Here is a 14,908-nt window from a genome sequence, read left to right as displayed (position 1 = left end):
TGCTTTTATTCTGGAAATCTGAGAGGAAGTTTTTTTCTTGATACGGTTGATGGTGGATGGGGTAGCAGACATGTTGCTATCGTCAAAAAGTGCCTCCTGAGTCATAACACCATGTGAACCCTAGTTACGGTAGGCATCTTCGTAAATAACGCTAATTAATAGATATGCTTCATCACCTCTATGTGGGCTTCCTTGTGTTATTGGTCTACATTAGCTAAACGTAAGATTGCTCTGCCTGACACCATTTAGCTGTATCTCATTGTTGTAATATAACTTAACATGAAATTATTTTACATTTGCACATTTGTTCCATTTTAAAACCGTGCGGAGAATATCACGCGCTGAAATGCACGTAGTCAAAGTCTTACGCATGCCCAAAGGCCACTATTTTATGCCTGCCGCCATCTGTGGTATTTAATTACTTCTGTCACTACCCGATCCGTACCGGAAACCCGATCGGTACCCCGCATGCGCAAATCTTACGTCACTTCCTCTCTTTGCAAACATTGCGACATTCGAGGGTCGTGTCCAAATTCATGGGCTGCATCCTCCTGAGGACCGGGCCTTCGCAATCTAAGTGGGCCGGGTCCTCAGACAGTCGGGTAGGCCGGAAGTAAACGGCAGTGAAATTGGCCGCCATTACCGGAAACTAGAGTTTGGCTGGGCCGCGCTATGAATTCTGGGATATGATGGGCAAAGAAGGATACATCAGACCCATCCTCAAATTCGGAGAAAATGAGGACCCATTTGTCGGCTGCATTCGGAGCAGCCTATGAATTTGGACAGCCTTCGGCGCGTCGCTGTGACGTAATCGGTCTACAAATGCGGTCTGATGTATCCTTCTTTGCCCATCATATCCCAGAATTCATAGCGCGGCCCAGCCAAACTCTAGTTTCCGGTAATGGCGGCCGGTACTACGTTTTAAAATTACTCTTATTAATTTTTCTGGGTCACAAAATAAACTTTTAACATATTTTCAGGCGAGAAAGTAGCTGTGTAAACATCAAATATCTGCTCGGTTTATCAAGATATCGCATATTTGGAAAAGTGCTTCGACGTTTTCGGAGACGCCTGCTACCCACCAGCTCGATAGCGAGCCGGGAGCTCGAGGGTCACTGAAGCCGCCGAGAACGGCACAACTCCCGGCACATCATTTTCAGATCACCGCGGACTTTTGCTACTCGGGTTAAACGTAGTATATAAGTATAATCATGAAATATAACCTGAGACAACCTAAAAATGCTATTGTTGGGCTTTTACAGTGTTTTGTTTGTTCGTGAGTAAATCGGTTTGGCTGAGATTAAAGTTATTAGATTAGATTAGATAAAATAAAACTTTATTAAACCCCCGAGTGGGTTCCTCCTTGGTTTTTATACAGCTGACTAAACGTCAAACAGAAAACTGATTAAACAGAAGTGTGAGATGGTCGAGAATTTACTCCAGTGTCCTGTTATATTTTATATAGCAAGGAGCAGACGGCCGAGTTTATTAAACTCCACCGAGACAGCGGTGACGTTAATCAGAAGGCTGGACCGTCCAATTTCACTGCCGTTTACTTCCGGCCTACCCGACCGTCTGAGGACCCGGCCCACTTAGATTGCGAAGGCCCGGTCCTCAGGAGGATGCAGCCCATGAATTTGGACACGACCAGTGACAGTACAGACAAGGTGCCTAGTTGACGTTTTTCAGTTCTTTGTTTTCTCTTTATTTTTCTGATTTATTTGCGACAATGACTGAAAACACTTTTCCTGTACACACAGCGGATGCGATAGTGAACTTTTATCGAACTGAAGTTCTCACTGGTCAAGAAGGAAAACACTTTACAAAGAGCGACTTGACTCCTCATCCGAAGGTAAGGTCCGCTTGGTGTAAGGTCGGCACAACTCCCGGCACATCATTTTCAGATCACCGCCGACTTTTGCTACTCGGGTTAAACGGTTAAACTCGGGTTAAACGTTATATATAAGTCACTTAGACAACCTAAAAATGTTATTGTTTGGCCGGGTCCTCAGGAGGATGCAGCCCATGAATTTGGACACAGCTAATATATTTGAATGATACGGTTAGCGCCCTGTCACTACCCGATCCGTACCGGAAACCCGATCGGTACCCCGCATGCGCAAATCTTACGTCACTTCCTGTCCTTGCCAGCATTGCGACATTCAATATATTTGAATGATACGGTTAGCGCCCAGTTAGCTCCTAGCATTTCTCAACAGCTCTGCCTCCTTTTTGACTACCGGGACATTTAAACAATGGATACCCCCGTATACAAATAAATTCATGCTTTTCTCCTCAACAGAGAGCATTCCCCGAATGAATAACAGCTCCGTAAAATAAGAAGAATGGCGCCTAATTACAGACTTAATAATACAGACTTTGTAATATCTCACGTGTAGATTCATCAGCCAGATGAAGTGTTTACTGACAATTGACAGTGATAGTGGAAATCATCATCACTATTCCAATCAATCCTCTCCACACAGACAAGCCTAAACACACTGGACTATCACTAAATCAGATTTAACACCCATTTGAAATGACGGTAATTCAGTTTATAATAGGGTTCATTCGCTCGGTCAGCAGGTGGCAGTATCCTCGTACACTGGGGAGTAAACTGCCATTAAACGAACAGAAGAAGAAGAAAACCCCTGCACATGCCCGGTACGGATCGGGTAGACCCGATTTGTACGGTCCGACTTTGCACATGCGCAGTAAGGATCGGGGAGTCCTGGTCCGTAACTATCTTTTTATTTTTCGTTTTTGTCTACATTATATTGAAATGTTTCATTATTGGAAACATTTTAAGAGATACTTATTATTCTTAACATCTTAACAGATACTCTGACCCGTAACTATCGTAAAACGCTTCGACCGGAAGTAGACACCTTTCGCGCATGCGGGGTACCGATCGGGTTTCCGGTACGGATCGGGTAGTGACACGCCCAATTAGCTCCTAGCATTTCTCAACAGCTCTGCCTCCTTTTCGACTACCGGGACATTTAAACAATGGATAATCCGTATACAAACAAATTCATGCTTTTCTCCTCAATAGAGAGCGTTCCCCGATTGAACAACAGCGCCGTAAAATAAGAATGGCACCTAATTACAGAGTTAATAATACAGACTTTGTAATATGTCACGTGAAGATTCATCAGTCAGATGAACTGCTTACTAACAATTGACAGTGATAGCGGACGACATCATCACTATTCCAATCAATCCTCTCCACACAGACAAGCATAAACACGACTATCACTAAATCAAATTTAACACACGTTTGTAATGACGCTAATTCAGTTTACAATAGGGTTCATTCGCTCGGTCAGCAGGTGGCAGTATCCTCGTACACTGGGGAGTAAACTGCCATTAAACAAACAGATGAAGAAGAAAAGCCCTGCACATGCGCGGTACGGATCGGGTAGACCCGATTTGTACGGTCCGACTTTGCACATGCGCAGTAAGGATCGGGGAGTCCTGATCCGTAACTATGTTTTTATTTTTCGTTTTTGTCTACATTATCTTGAAATGTTTCATTATTAGAAACATTTTAAGAGATACTTATTATTCTTAACATCTTAACAGATACTCTGATCCGTAACTATCGTAAAACACTTCGACCGGAAGTAGACGCCTTTCGCGCATGCGGGGTACCGATCGGGTTTCCGGTACGGATCGGGTAGTGACAACTTCTTTAATGTGGGTTTATTATTATACTTTAAGCATGATAGTTCTCATGTCCATTTTTAAATACTTTAACTTAAACCGTGTTTACCAAAAATATTTGTTTTCTCTGCAAGTAAAGAATCTGTTTTAGTCTTAGTTTTTTTGTTTGTCTGATTGTTTGATTTTTAGACACTTAAACTTGGCACATTTAGCATTTCCCGAGAGTACAAATTTTAGGTCAACATTTTAAAACCATTTTCCAAATACACCATTACAACTTGGCAAAATAAACACTGCTTGTTAAGATAGCTTGTTTTTAAAAGTTTTTAAAATTTCACTTTTAAATCCCCCAATAAGTCCAGAGAGCACAGTTTTTCGTTAGTATATGTAGTGGACTGCCGTTAATGTACTGCTTTTCTAGTCTTACTCATCTTTATAGCTGTAACTGTTCGTGCCACCTATTTCCTCCTCTTTGGATTCTGGTTCAAACATGTTCAGATAAATTTTAAAAACATGCCATTTTTACATGCATTAATCTGTTTTAGAATTAGTTTTACAAACATCCACACAGGTCAACGGTTGACATGGTGCAGATGTAGTATCCCTCTCTTTGATTCCCCTTTCATTCTTCATCCATATCTCTTACGTGTTTTTTATTACTATTATTAATTTATAAAAACATAATAGATCTGACAACTGTATACAGCACTCTATAGTGGTAATTAGTGTTCATATACCATACAATTTGGCAGGGTATGAATAAATTATTTCTCCTACTATATACAGCAGTTGACTTGTCTTGTGTGTTTGTCTGTTTCATTAGAACTGATAAATGCAAAATAAACCATTCCTCGTCATATAAGTGACTTTCTATATGCTATGCTACCTATTTGCTTGGTTTTGTTATTTAATAAGCAATGTCATTGTGTGGTTTTATGCTAATTTCATCAGACTGCAATGTACCGTCTTCCTCGAACTGCCCTGCTGCCCTAACAGCAGATAGATGGGTGCATAGAGAGTGCAGGGTTGTTTTTCAGGAGCTGATGTTGGTTCCATTGAATGGAACTCTTAATGCTTTAGCATAGCAGTATCTTTTGGATAATTTCATGCTCCTAACAATTTGGGGGTGGCCCATTCCTGTTCCAACATCTATCCGAACCAGTCACAAAGCAAGCTCCATAAAGACATGGATGAGGGAATTTGGTATGGAAGAACATGACTGGCCTGCACAGAATCTTGACCTCAACCTGATAGAACACCTTTGGGATAAATTAGAGCCTGCCTGTGAGCTAGTCATTCTTGTCCAACATCAGTGCTTGACTTCACAAATGTGCTTTTGGAAAAATGGTCAAAAATTCCCATAAACACACTCCTAAACCTTGTGGAATGCCTTCCCAGAAGACCTGAGGCTGTTATAGCTGCAAAGGGTGGGCTGACAGGAAACATAGGAATTTGAAAATAATCAAATGTATTTTTAACATTACTCAATAAGACCGTAAGAATAAAATGAAATAAATACAAATGTTAGATAATACAAATTAAAGTGCTAGTAGTATTTAAACAAAAAAATAGTGCAAATAGAAAATCAAAAATGGCTTCTGTCCATAAGTTCAAATAAAAGCTTCAAATTAAATCAAAAAGATTTTTTTTCTAATCCAGAGTAACAAGTTTCCGAATTATTGATATTGTTGGACTCACAGATCAACTACCTAACGTTAGGTAGAAGAGTTTACTATTCAGAAGAAATGCTAATATTAATGTGAGTGGAAAACAAACAAACTAGGAGACAGTATAGCTACTCCTTTTTAATGGTTTAATATTGCATTTCACTCATTAACTAACAAAACTGTAATGATGTTCACTTATCAAGCATCATCCTGGGAAGGTCCAACAGGATAGCTAACATAAACATTACTGTACAAACAGTAACAGCGTTTATATGTCTGTGTAGGTTGGTGGTAATCTAAGGAGCTTGGAAAGAAAAGCGACCAGACTTCTTTAAGTTTCTTGAAGACGTTTTACTTCTTATTCGAGAAGCTTCTTCAGCATTTTAAATGCTCGTACACTGTATTATTGCTGTTTTGGAACAAAAGCACAGCTTTGCACAGACTGCATTTAACTTTATTTGTTTTTTTGTTCTGTCCTCCTGCTTTGCCGTTCACACTACATACTTCATTAATATTGTGAGCAGTTTTGGCAGACGATATAGGCGATACTGCCTCTGTAGCTCCCTGTAGTGTATTGCAGCTACAAAAACACATTAATGAGGTATTGACAGGTCGGCAATAAAAACAAACTTTTGGTTCCAGTCTTGCAAGGGCCTCTCTCACCTTTAGGGCCCTGGTGGTCAGTCCCACTTTTCTCCTCACTAAGTAGGTGGCGCCCATATTCATCAGTTTCTGCTTGCAATAGCCTGTTTGAAATACTCATTCAAACAAGTTTATGTTTGGATGAGTGGCTTTTGTTAGACCCTATGAAAAAACATGTCGTAGTTAGACTCTATGGAAAAGTGTCTCAGATATACAAATACAAATACAAATTCAAATTCAAATTTTATTTGTCACATACACAATCTTACATAGTACGACATGCAATGAAATGCTTGTTGCTGTGCAATGCCGAATCATAAAAAAGCTAAACGTAGACATAAAAGTAAACATAAAACTAAACTAGCAAGTAATTTACATAATATACAAATGTAAAATTTAAAAATTAACTGTAAAAAATGCACAATAAAATTAAAGGTTAAAAAAAATCATTAAAAAAAATAGAATGTGCAGATAAACAAATTTAAGAAATTATAAAAGTTTGCAAATAAACAGTGTGCAAGTAGAGAGTGTGCAGAGTAACAGTTTGCAGTGGAATAAATAGTTCCTGATGTATAGTAGTGAGAGAGAGAGAGAGTCCAGTCCTACACAAGGTTCAGGGACCGAATAGCCTGAGGGAAGAAGCTCCTCCTCACTCTCTCTGTTTTGGCCTTGAGGGAGTAGAAGTGCTCCCCAGAACTCAGAAGTGAGAAGAGTCCATTGTTGAGATGAGAGCGATCCTTCATAATCTTCCTGGCTTTGGTCTTGCACCACTTAGTGTACATGGACCGAAGGTAATTAAGCTCATAGCGAATTAGGGCTGCCACAAACGATTTTTTTGCTAGTTGACTAGTCACCAATTATTTTTGCAATTACTCGACTAATCAGATTATGCGTCCATTGGACATAAAATGTACAGCTTATTGCACCAGCATGCATCTGCTCTTATATAGCTATCATTAGCTTACAGCTTTAAGTGTGTAAGGTATCTGCTAACTAAAACTAAAGACAAGATGATAGTTTATTAAATTTTAATGAAATTTGCAGATTGTTTCGGTGGAGTTTAATAAACTCAGCCGTCTGCTCCTTGCTATCTAAAATATAACAGGACACCGGAGTATATTCTCGAGCATCTCACACTTCTGATAATCAGTTGTCTGCTTGACGTTTATTCAGCTCTGTAAAAACTATAATTTTAATCTCAGCCAAACCGGTTTACTCAAGAACAAATAAAATACTGAAAAAAGCCAAACAATAACATTTTTAAGTTATCTAAGTGACTTATATATCATGCTTAACCTGAGTAGCGAAAAATGGTGGTGGGTTTGAAAACGATTTGCCGGGAGTCCGGTGTTCTCACCAGCTCTAGTGAGCCTTGAACCCCGGCTACATATTGAGCTGGTGGGTAACAGACGTCTCCGAAAACGTCGGAGCGCTTTTGAAAATATGTGGTGTCTTGATAAACTGAGCAGATATTTGAAGTTTACACAGCTACATTCTCGCCTGAAAATATGTTAAACGTTTATTTTGTGACCCAGAAAGAATAATAAGAGTAATATTAAAGCTAACTAGCTGTTGCCATTGTTGGAAACTGAGCAGGGCCGTGCTATGAATTCTGGGATAGGTTGGGCCACGAAGTATACACCCGACCCATCTTTCAAATCTGGGGAAATCTCGGGAAGTCTTCGAATTTGGACAGTCTTCGTCGTGTCGCTGTAACGTAATCGGCCTACAAATGCGGGCACAGGAGGATGCGGTTCCTGAATTTGGACACAGCTACGATACCGGACACTGCTTCTTCTTCTTCGGGGTTTAACGGCAGCTGGCATCCTTGTACATGCATTGCTGCCATCTTCTGTTTCAGTCCGTTATTACACTCTTAAATCCTACTACTTATTCCTGCGTCTTTTGGGATCTTACAACGCTTCAAACAACGCATCAACTATTAAATTAGTCGTCGACGATTTTGATAGTCAACGTAATCGTGACTAGTCGACTAATCGTGGCAGCCCTATAGCAAATGATCCGTTTGGCTAAGCACACCACTTTTTGAAGATCTCGTCTGTCCTACTTGGTGCTGTTCCCATACCAGGTGCAGATGTTTCCCCATCTGGATGCTCTCAATGGTGCAGAGGTAAAAGTTCTTAAGCATCCTCAGCGGGAGATGGAAGTCTCTAAGTCTTCTGAGTCTATGCCGGGGCCTCCTCTTGGTAAGACATGCTTAGTTGGAACACCCTACTTAGGAGAGAACCACCTTAGCCGTCTCCGTTTGATGTGGAGGACTAGCAGTTCTACTCTGAACCCCTCCATAATGAGTGAATACCTCACCCTGTCGCTAAGGGAGTGCCCATTCACCTTTTGGAGAAAACTAATTTCAGCTGCCGGTATCTGTGAACTCATTCTAATAGTGTTCACAAAAACATGAAGCAGAGATTAATAGATCCAGGTGTATCTCAATAACAACACTCCATCTGGTGGCAGATGGTTACATAACATTTAGGACACAATATCAGAATCAGAATACTTTAAGTATTCTGAAGCTCCAAGACAATAAAAACAGTAACAGACTGAACTAAATTAAATACAATTCAATACATTACAAAGTTACAAAAAATGAGGAATAGCTTTAATGTATGCAAATAGCTCAATTATAAATATCCAGAATATTACAGAGATTAAAAAACACATGATTGATATTTTATCTCTAAACTGTAAAAATTTGTTATTTGTTATTTTCTCTGTAGAGCAGCGGGACCAAGTCATTCGGTACCGGGCCGCAAGAGTTGAGGCTCGGGTGTGAAATTTATGGTTTTCAGGGTTTTTATCGTTAACTCGGTTTCCCTGGGTCTTTTCCTGTGTTATAGTTGTTGTGTGTCTTATTTTGAAAGAAATATTTACGCGTTACCATAGCGACCACAGAGCATTAAGGGGCAGAGAGGAGGATGTTACTCTCAATCTTGTTGCCGCATTTCAGGAGGACGCTGCTAATAAAGTTACACAATTACACAGTGAATTCGCGTTTATTATTATATTTACAAAATACCACAAAATTTGTCTTGTTCGTATAATTTTATTTTGTTGTATTTATCCATGGTCGATCCGTGAAAATATTGTCTGACATTAAACCGGTCCGTGGTGCAAAAAAGGTTGGGGACGGCTGCTGTAGAGGATGTGCAAAAGGGTGCAACTATTGCACCGTGTACTGTGCATTTGGTGGATGAGTTGTACAGGTCGAGTAGTTGCACATATTCCTACCAAAGATTGTAAAAGACAATGATTTTTTGTTTCTTTTCTTTTTTTCATGGTTTGTGACTTGTTTGTGTTTATTCTGAAAGGTCATTGTTAATGTACAGGAGAAATTTGACAGAAATTATTTAATAATTATATTCAAGAGGATTTGCATGATATACTCAGTTATATTGTAGACGTTTCATACTTGTCTGACATCAGCTGAGTTACTTTGCATGGAATGTGTTGCTTGCGCCCAGCTGTCTTGTTTCATCTTTAGCCAGACTAAACAGTAATGTCACAGTGTACATGATGTCAAATTCAAAGAAACAAGTTCACACAAGTATTTCTCACTAACCACTTTTTTCACTGCTTCACAACTACTTTGTCAAAGCACTTGGTTTTAAGACATGACAGGAATTGACAGGGACAGTCAGTCAGCCACTCATGATGAAACACAGCTGAGATTTGAAAAATAGTGACTATGAGTGGCTGGCACAAAAGTAGATGTACAGTTATCAAGAACATTACCTCTGTCCCTGGTATAGATTTGTTTTGGATTTATTCCTAGTAATAAAGTTGAGCACACCAAAATGAATGGTGTGTTCACCATTTTAAAGTAAGTAATTTGTTACTTCGTTACATTTGTTAATGCTGGGAGAATAAGAAAATAGATAGGCTAGTGGATATTTTTCCTGAAAAGCTTTAAAGAAAAACTATTTTCCAACATTTACTACTTTAACCAGGATGGTACCACAGGACCACCACACACCATTGTTAAGGCTACACAGCAGGTACAGATGACCACACAATATACCTCTGACCACAATGGCCAAAGGGTGTGAGAATAAGGCAGGAAAATACTGCTTTTCAGCCTTGTGTTGTGCTAGTCTTTAATATCTGTAGCTGTAATTAGTACACTTACAATATCCCTTTTGTCATTCCTCTTTTTATTTTAGATGCAGGGCACAGTGGGTCAGCGCAGCAGGACTACTGTGGCCTACATTGTTCCAGTAGTTGGAATATGTGCTGCTGCTTTCCTGCTTACCAATATCTTCATTTACCTCTATCTGGACTCTGTGTATCAGCCTGGTTTGCAAGTTTCACCTCTGGTGGGCTGTGTGCCTCAACACTTTAAAATGCCAACCATGAAAGACTGCACCGCCTGGCTCCAGTGTTCACAAATAAACGCTGAAGTACACGAGCTGAAGCTGATTGACCAGGGAGCAGTGAAGAAGGTAGACAGATTTTTATATATATTTATATATATATATATATGTGTGTGTGTGTGTGTGTGTGTGTGTGTATTGGCTAAGTTTGTATGTGTATCAAATAAATGTAATGTCAAGAGATTCCATGTTAATTCCCCATTTCCCATTGTAACTTTAGCAACTTTATCATATTTTATAACAAATGAACAAAGTATATTATAGTTGTGACACTGGACAACATGTCACAACAAAATACAAAGCACACTGATGTTATACAGGTCCCACATTGTTTAATGTTCAAAAAAGAAAGTTTTAGGGCATATTGCTTGTAACTTAATTGTAACATTCACATTCGTTGCCATGAAAAAGTATAAATCTCTCATGAGCTCTTGAGAGTGCCTCTTGAGGAGGTGCAGAGGTGGAGGATGAACTCAACCTGGATGTCTATTGCCTCATGTAGTCTTTTCACTGAATTCACTAAATGCTGAAGTGGGTGTAATTTACCTCTGCAGTGGAGTCGGGTGGGTCGCCCCATGCTCTGTGGGGCTTGGTGGTGCTACTGTGTGTGGGCCCGTGTCTGAGTCGGCTGGGCCCCCTGCTCTTGATGGCTTCTGGGGAATGGGGGTGACTATGGGGGTCAACAGGGGAGCTGCTATTTGATTTTATTGTATTTTAATAAAATAAAATTGATGATAATAATAATAATAAGATTGAATAAAATATGACAATCAAGTGGACCAGTATAGCAAAAGCCGTAATGGTCTACTTGGTAAAATAAATCTGTTGGGCATTTTTCTTGGCCTTCAGACAATAATTCTGGTTCTAACTGCTACAGTGTCGGACAGGACATACAAAAAGAAGAAGAAACAAAGCATAAATCAAGCTAAAATAATTGATTATGTCATAAAGTAATATATGGCAGGTTTGTACAGTTAAAACGGATAATACAGATTTTGTTAAAAATATTAAGTTTTATCATTGGCAACAGTCAGTAGACCTTGTGAATCTCATCTATTTGGTTTTCTTTCCTCAGGTTTATTTGGCAGAGTGGAGAGGCCAGAAGGTAGCTCTGTCAAGGCTATCATCTCTCAATTACTTGGAGGATTTTCTCCATGGATTGTCAATGTTACAGGCCCTGCAGAGCCCCCAGGTGGTTCAATTGGTGGGGTTTTGCCTTGAAGAGCACATCATTTTGACAGAACACCACCCGTTTGGCTCATTGCTTAATCTGGATGGTGTTCTTGAAAAAGAGCAGCACCAGCAACACAACAATTGGGAGATGCGGCTGAGGCTAGCTATAGATTACGTCGCTATCCTCCATTACCTTCATAACAGCCCAGTTGGGCGACGAGTTATGTGCGATTCAAACAGCCTTGAGAAAACTCTGTCCCAATTTCTACTGACAAATGACTTTCATCTAGTAGTGAATGACCTTGATGCACTTCCTGAAGTGGATATGTCCAGAAACTTGTTAGTGAAATGTGGCCATCGGGAGCTCACTGGAGATTTTGTTGCCCCAGAGCAGCTATGGCCATTCAGAAACAATGGAAAGCCATTTTCAGACAATCTCATGCCAGAGTATGATGAGAACACCGATATTTGGAAGATCCCGGATGTGACGTGGTTCCTTATGGGAAAGGTACCTGGCGGGGATTTAGTCCATTTCCATCTTTTTCAGATCCATGAGAAGTGCAAGAAGAAGGATCCCACCGACCGCCCTTCAGCTTTTGATGTTTTGAAGGTTTACAAATCAGTCTACAGCAGCATGGTACGAGACAGTGCTGGGTTTAGAGATATGCTGTAGAGTAATGCCTCATTTGAAGAGACTATCAATATACAAGAACAGTCCAAGCTACGGTTTGGCTATCTCTTGTACTTTAATAAATGCACTTCACTTATTCTGTCTGTCAGTCTTTCAGCAAATATTTCTGTATGTTTAAAAAGATGATGATAGAGCTGGAGTTCTTAATAATATCAGCCAGGGCATACCATGGAGTTTTCACCTCGAAATTCTATACATAATACCCCATAAGGGCAGTTAAAAAAAAAAAGAAAAAAAAAAAAAAGGTTTCCTTGAAATTCTTGGAGTGTATAAGTATTCACAGCCTTTGCAGTATCAATCAAAATTGATTTCAGCTGCATTCTATTTTCATTGATCATTTGTCAGTTGTTTCTACAACTTGACTGAGGTCCACCTGTGGTGATTTCAGTTGATTAGACATGATTTGGAAAGGTACACACCTGTCCCATAGTTTATAGTGCATGTCGGAGCACAAACCAAGAAAAAAAGTCCAACGAATTGTCTGTGGTCCTCGAAGTCAGGGTTGTGTTGAGGCATAGATCTGGAGAACGGTACAAAAAAAAAATTCTGCAGCATTGAAAGTCCCACTGAGCACATTTACATGATGGCCTCTGTCATCCATAAATGGAAGAAGTCTGGAATCAGCAGGACTCTTCCTAAAGCTAGCCATCCAACCAATGCGAGCAATTGGTAAAGAAGGGCCAAGAAGCCCTGACAGAGCTCCAGCTCTTGTTGTGTGGAGAGAGGACAACCTTGGAGAAAGACAACTATTTCTGCTGCACTCTACCAATCAGGCCTGTATGGTAGAGTGTCAAGACAGAAGCCACTTTTCACTAAATGGCACGATAGCATGCCTGGAGTTTGCAAAAAGGCACCTGAAGGACACTCAAAAAACAAGAAAAACAAAAATGTCTGGCTGATGAATCAAAGATTGAACTCATTGCCCTAAATGCCAACTTATCACCTGGCCATTACCATCCCTATAGTGAAGCATGCTGGTGCTAAATGTTTTTCAGCAGGAGCTGGGAGACTACTCAGGGTCAAGGGAAAGATTAATGCAGCAATGTACAGACTTAATGATAACCTTCTCTGGAGTGCTCTGGTCTATGTACTGAGGTTAAATGTTCATCTTCCAAGAGGACAATGACCCTAAGTGCACATCTAAGGTAACAACTAAGATAATAACTTTGTTATCTTGAGTGATGTCCTTGAGTGAACCAACCACAGCCCAAACTTGAACCTTAATGAACTTCTTTGGAGAGATCTGAAAATGGCTGTTCTACCAATTCGATTCAATTCAATTTTATTTATATAGCGCCAAATCACAACAACAGTCACCTCAAGGCGCTTCCCATACCAGTGCTTCCCATCCAACCTGATGGAGCTTGAGAGGTTCTGCAAAGAAGATTTTCAAAAACTGCCTATAACTAAAAGCTCATAGCATCATACTCAGAAAGGCTTCACATTGTAATTAGTACCAAAAGTGCTTCAACAAGGTTATGAATACTTTTGTATATTTGCCATTATGGGGTATTGTGTGTAGAATTTTGGAGTGAAAATTAATTTAATCCATTTTGGAATAAGGTTGTAACATGACAAAATGTAATTAATGGTTTAGGCTCATGTATATTGAGATATTTTTTATAAAATCTTGGTTTTAATGTACAACTTGTAGGCTTTGTTGAACTATTTAGGATTGATTCTGATTCAAAATTAATTCTGTTCATCTGAATGTAGCATTTCCAGTGGAAGAAACATTTCGTCATATATATATATATGTATGTATATGTGTGTGTGTGTGTGTATGTATGTGTATATATATATGTGTGTGTGGGTATGTATGTATGTGTATATATATATATATATATATATATATATATATTCAGCTTTTATGCTCCTTATATCTGGAACAAACTCCCAGAAAGCCTCAGATCAGCTGAAACACTCAGTTTATTTAAATCCAGGTTGAAGACTCACCTGTTCTCAGCTGCTTTTGAATAAAGCACCAAATCCACACTTTTAAGCATAAATTTCAAAACTTGCATTTTAACTACTGATTTTATCTACTGTTCTGATTTTATCTACTGTTTTGATTTTTGATTTTATATACTGTTTTGTTTGTTTGTTTGTTTGTTTGCTTGTCTTAATCAATTTTAAATCATGTTTTTTATTTGTTTTTGTTTTTAATGTCTCTGTAAAGCACTTTGAATCACCTTGTTGTTGAATTGTGCTATATAAATAAACTTGCCTTGCCTATATATACACACACACACACACACACATATATATATATATATATATATATATATACATGTGTGTATATATATATATATATACATGTGTATATATATATGTGTGTGTGTGTGTGTGTGTCTCTCTCTCTATATATATACACACATACATATATATATACACACATATATATATATATACACATACATATATATATGTATATGTGTGTATATATATAGAGAGAGACACACACACATATATATATGTATATATACACATATGTATGTATATATATATATATGTGTATATGTATATATATATGTATGTATATATGTATGTATGTGTCTATATATGTATGTGTATATATATATATATATACAGAGGTGGGTAGTAACAAGTTACATTTACTCCGTTACATTTACTTGAGTAAGTTTTTGAAAAAAATGTACTTTTAAAGTACCGTT

General features: G+C 38.9%; 1 protein-coding gene across 3 annotated transcripts; it reads left to right on the top strand.

Annotated features, from left to right (window-relative positions):
• The first annotated feature begins 32 nt into the window (after positions 1-32).
• pomk (protein O-mannose kinase) lies at positions 33-14,486 on the top strand. 3 transcript variants are annotated; one of them, XM_063477944.1, is made up of 5 exons: positions 33-129; positions 1,466-1,667; positions 1,761-1,852; positions 10,160-10,438; positions 11,445-14,486. In XM_063477944.1, exons 4-5 carry the CDS (start codon positions 10,160-10,162, stop codon positions 12,213-12,215), a joined length of 1,050 nt encoding a protein of 349 aa, XP_063334014.1. In that variant the 5' UTR covers positions 33-129; positions 1,466-1,667; positions 1,761-1,852; the 3' UTR covers positions 12,216-14,486. The 3 variants fall into 3 exon arrangements, with proteins under 3 accessions (XP_063334014.1, XP_063334012.1, XP_063334013.1); XM_063477942.1 differs by lacking the exon at positions 1,466-1,667; XM_063477943.1 differs by lacking the exons at positions 1,466-1,667; positions 1,761-1,852.
• Positions 14,487-14,908: the final 422 nt, after the last annotated feature.

The sequence above is a fragment of the Pelmatolapia mariae genome, linkage group LG7 (genome assembly GCF_036321145.2).
Source record: "Pelmatolapia mariae isolate MD_Pm_ZW linkage group LG7, Pm_UMD_F_2, whole genome shotgun sequence".
In the NCBI taxonomy this organism is placed as follows: Eukaryota; Metazoa; Chordata; class Actinopteri; order Cichliformes; family Cichlidae; genus Pelmatolapia; species Pelmatolapia mariae.
Note: the sequence above shows the minus strand (reverse complement) of the source record. Positions and strands in the feature narration are given on the sequence as shown.

Coding starts and splice junctions, on each gene's coding strand:
- pomk (XM_063477943.1), top strand. CDS start 10,160: ATGCAGGGCACAGTGGGTCAGCGCAGCAGGACTACTGTGGCCTACATT. Junction 10,439..11,444: donor ACCAGGGAGCAGTGAAGAAG/GTAGACAGATTT, acceptor TTCTTTCCTCAG/GTTTATTTGGCAGAGTGGAG.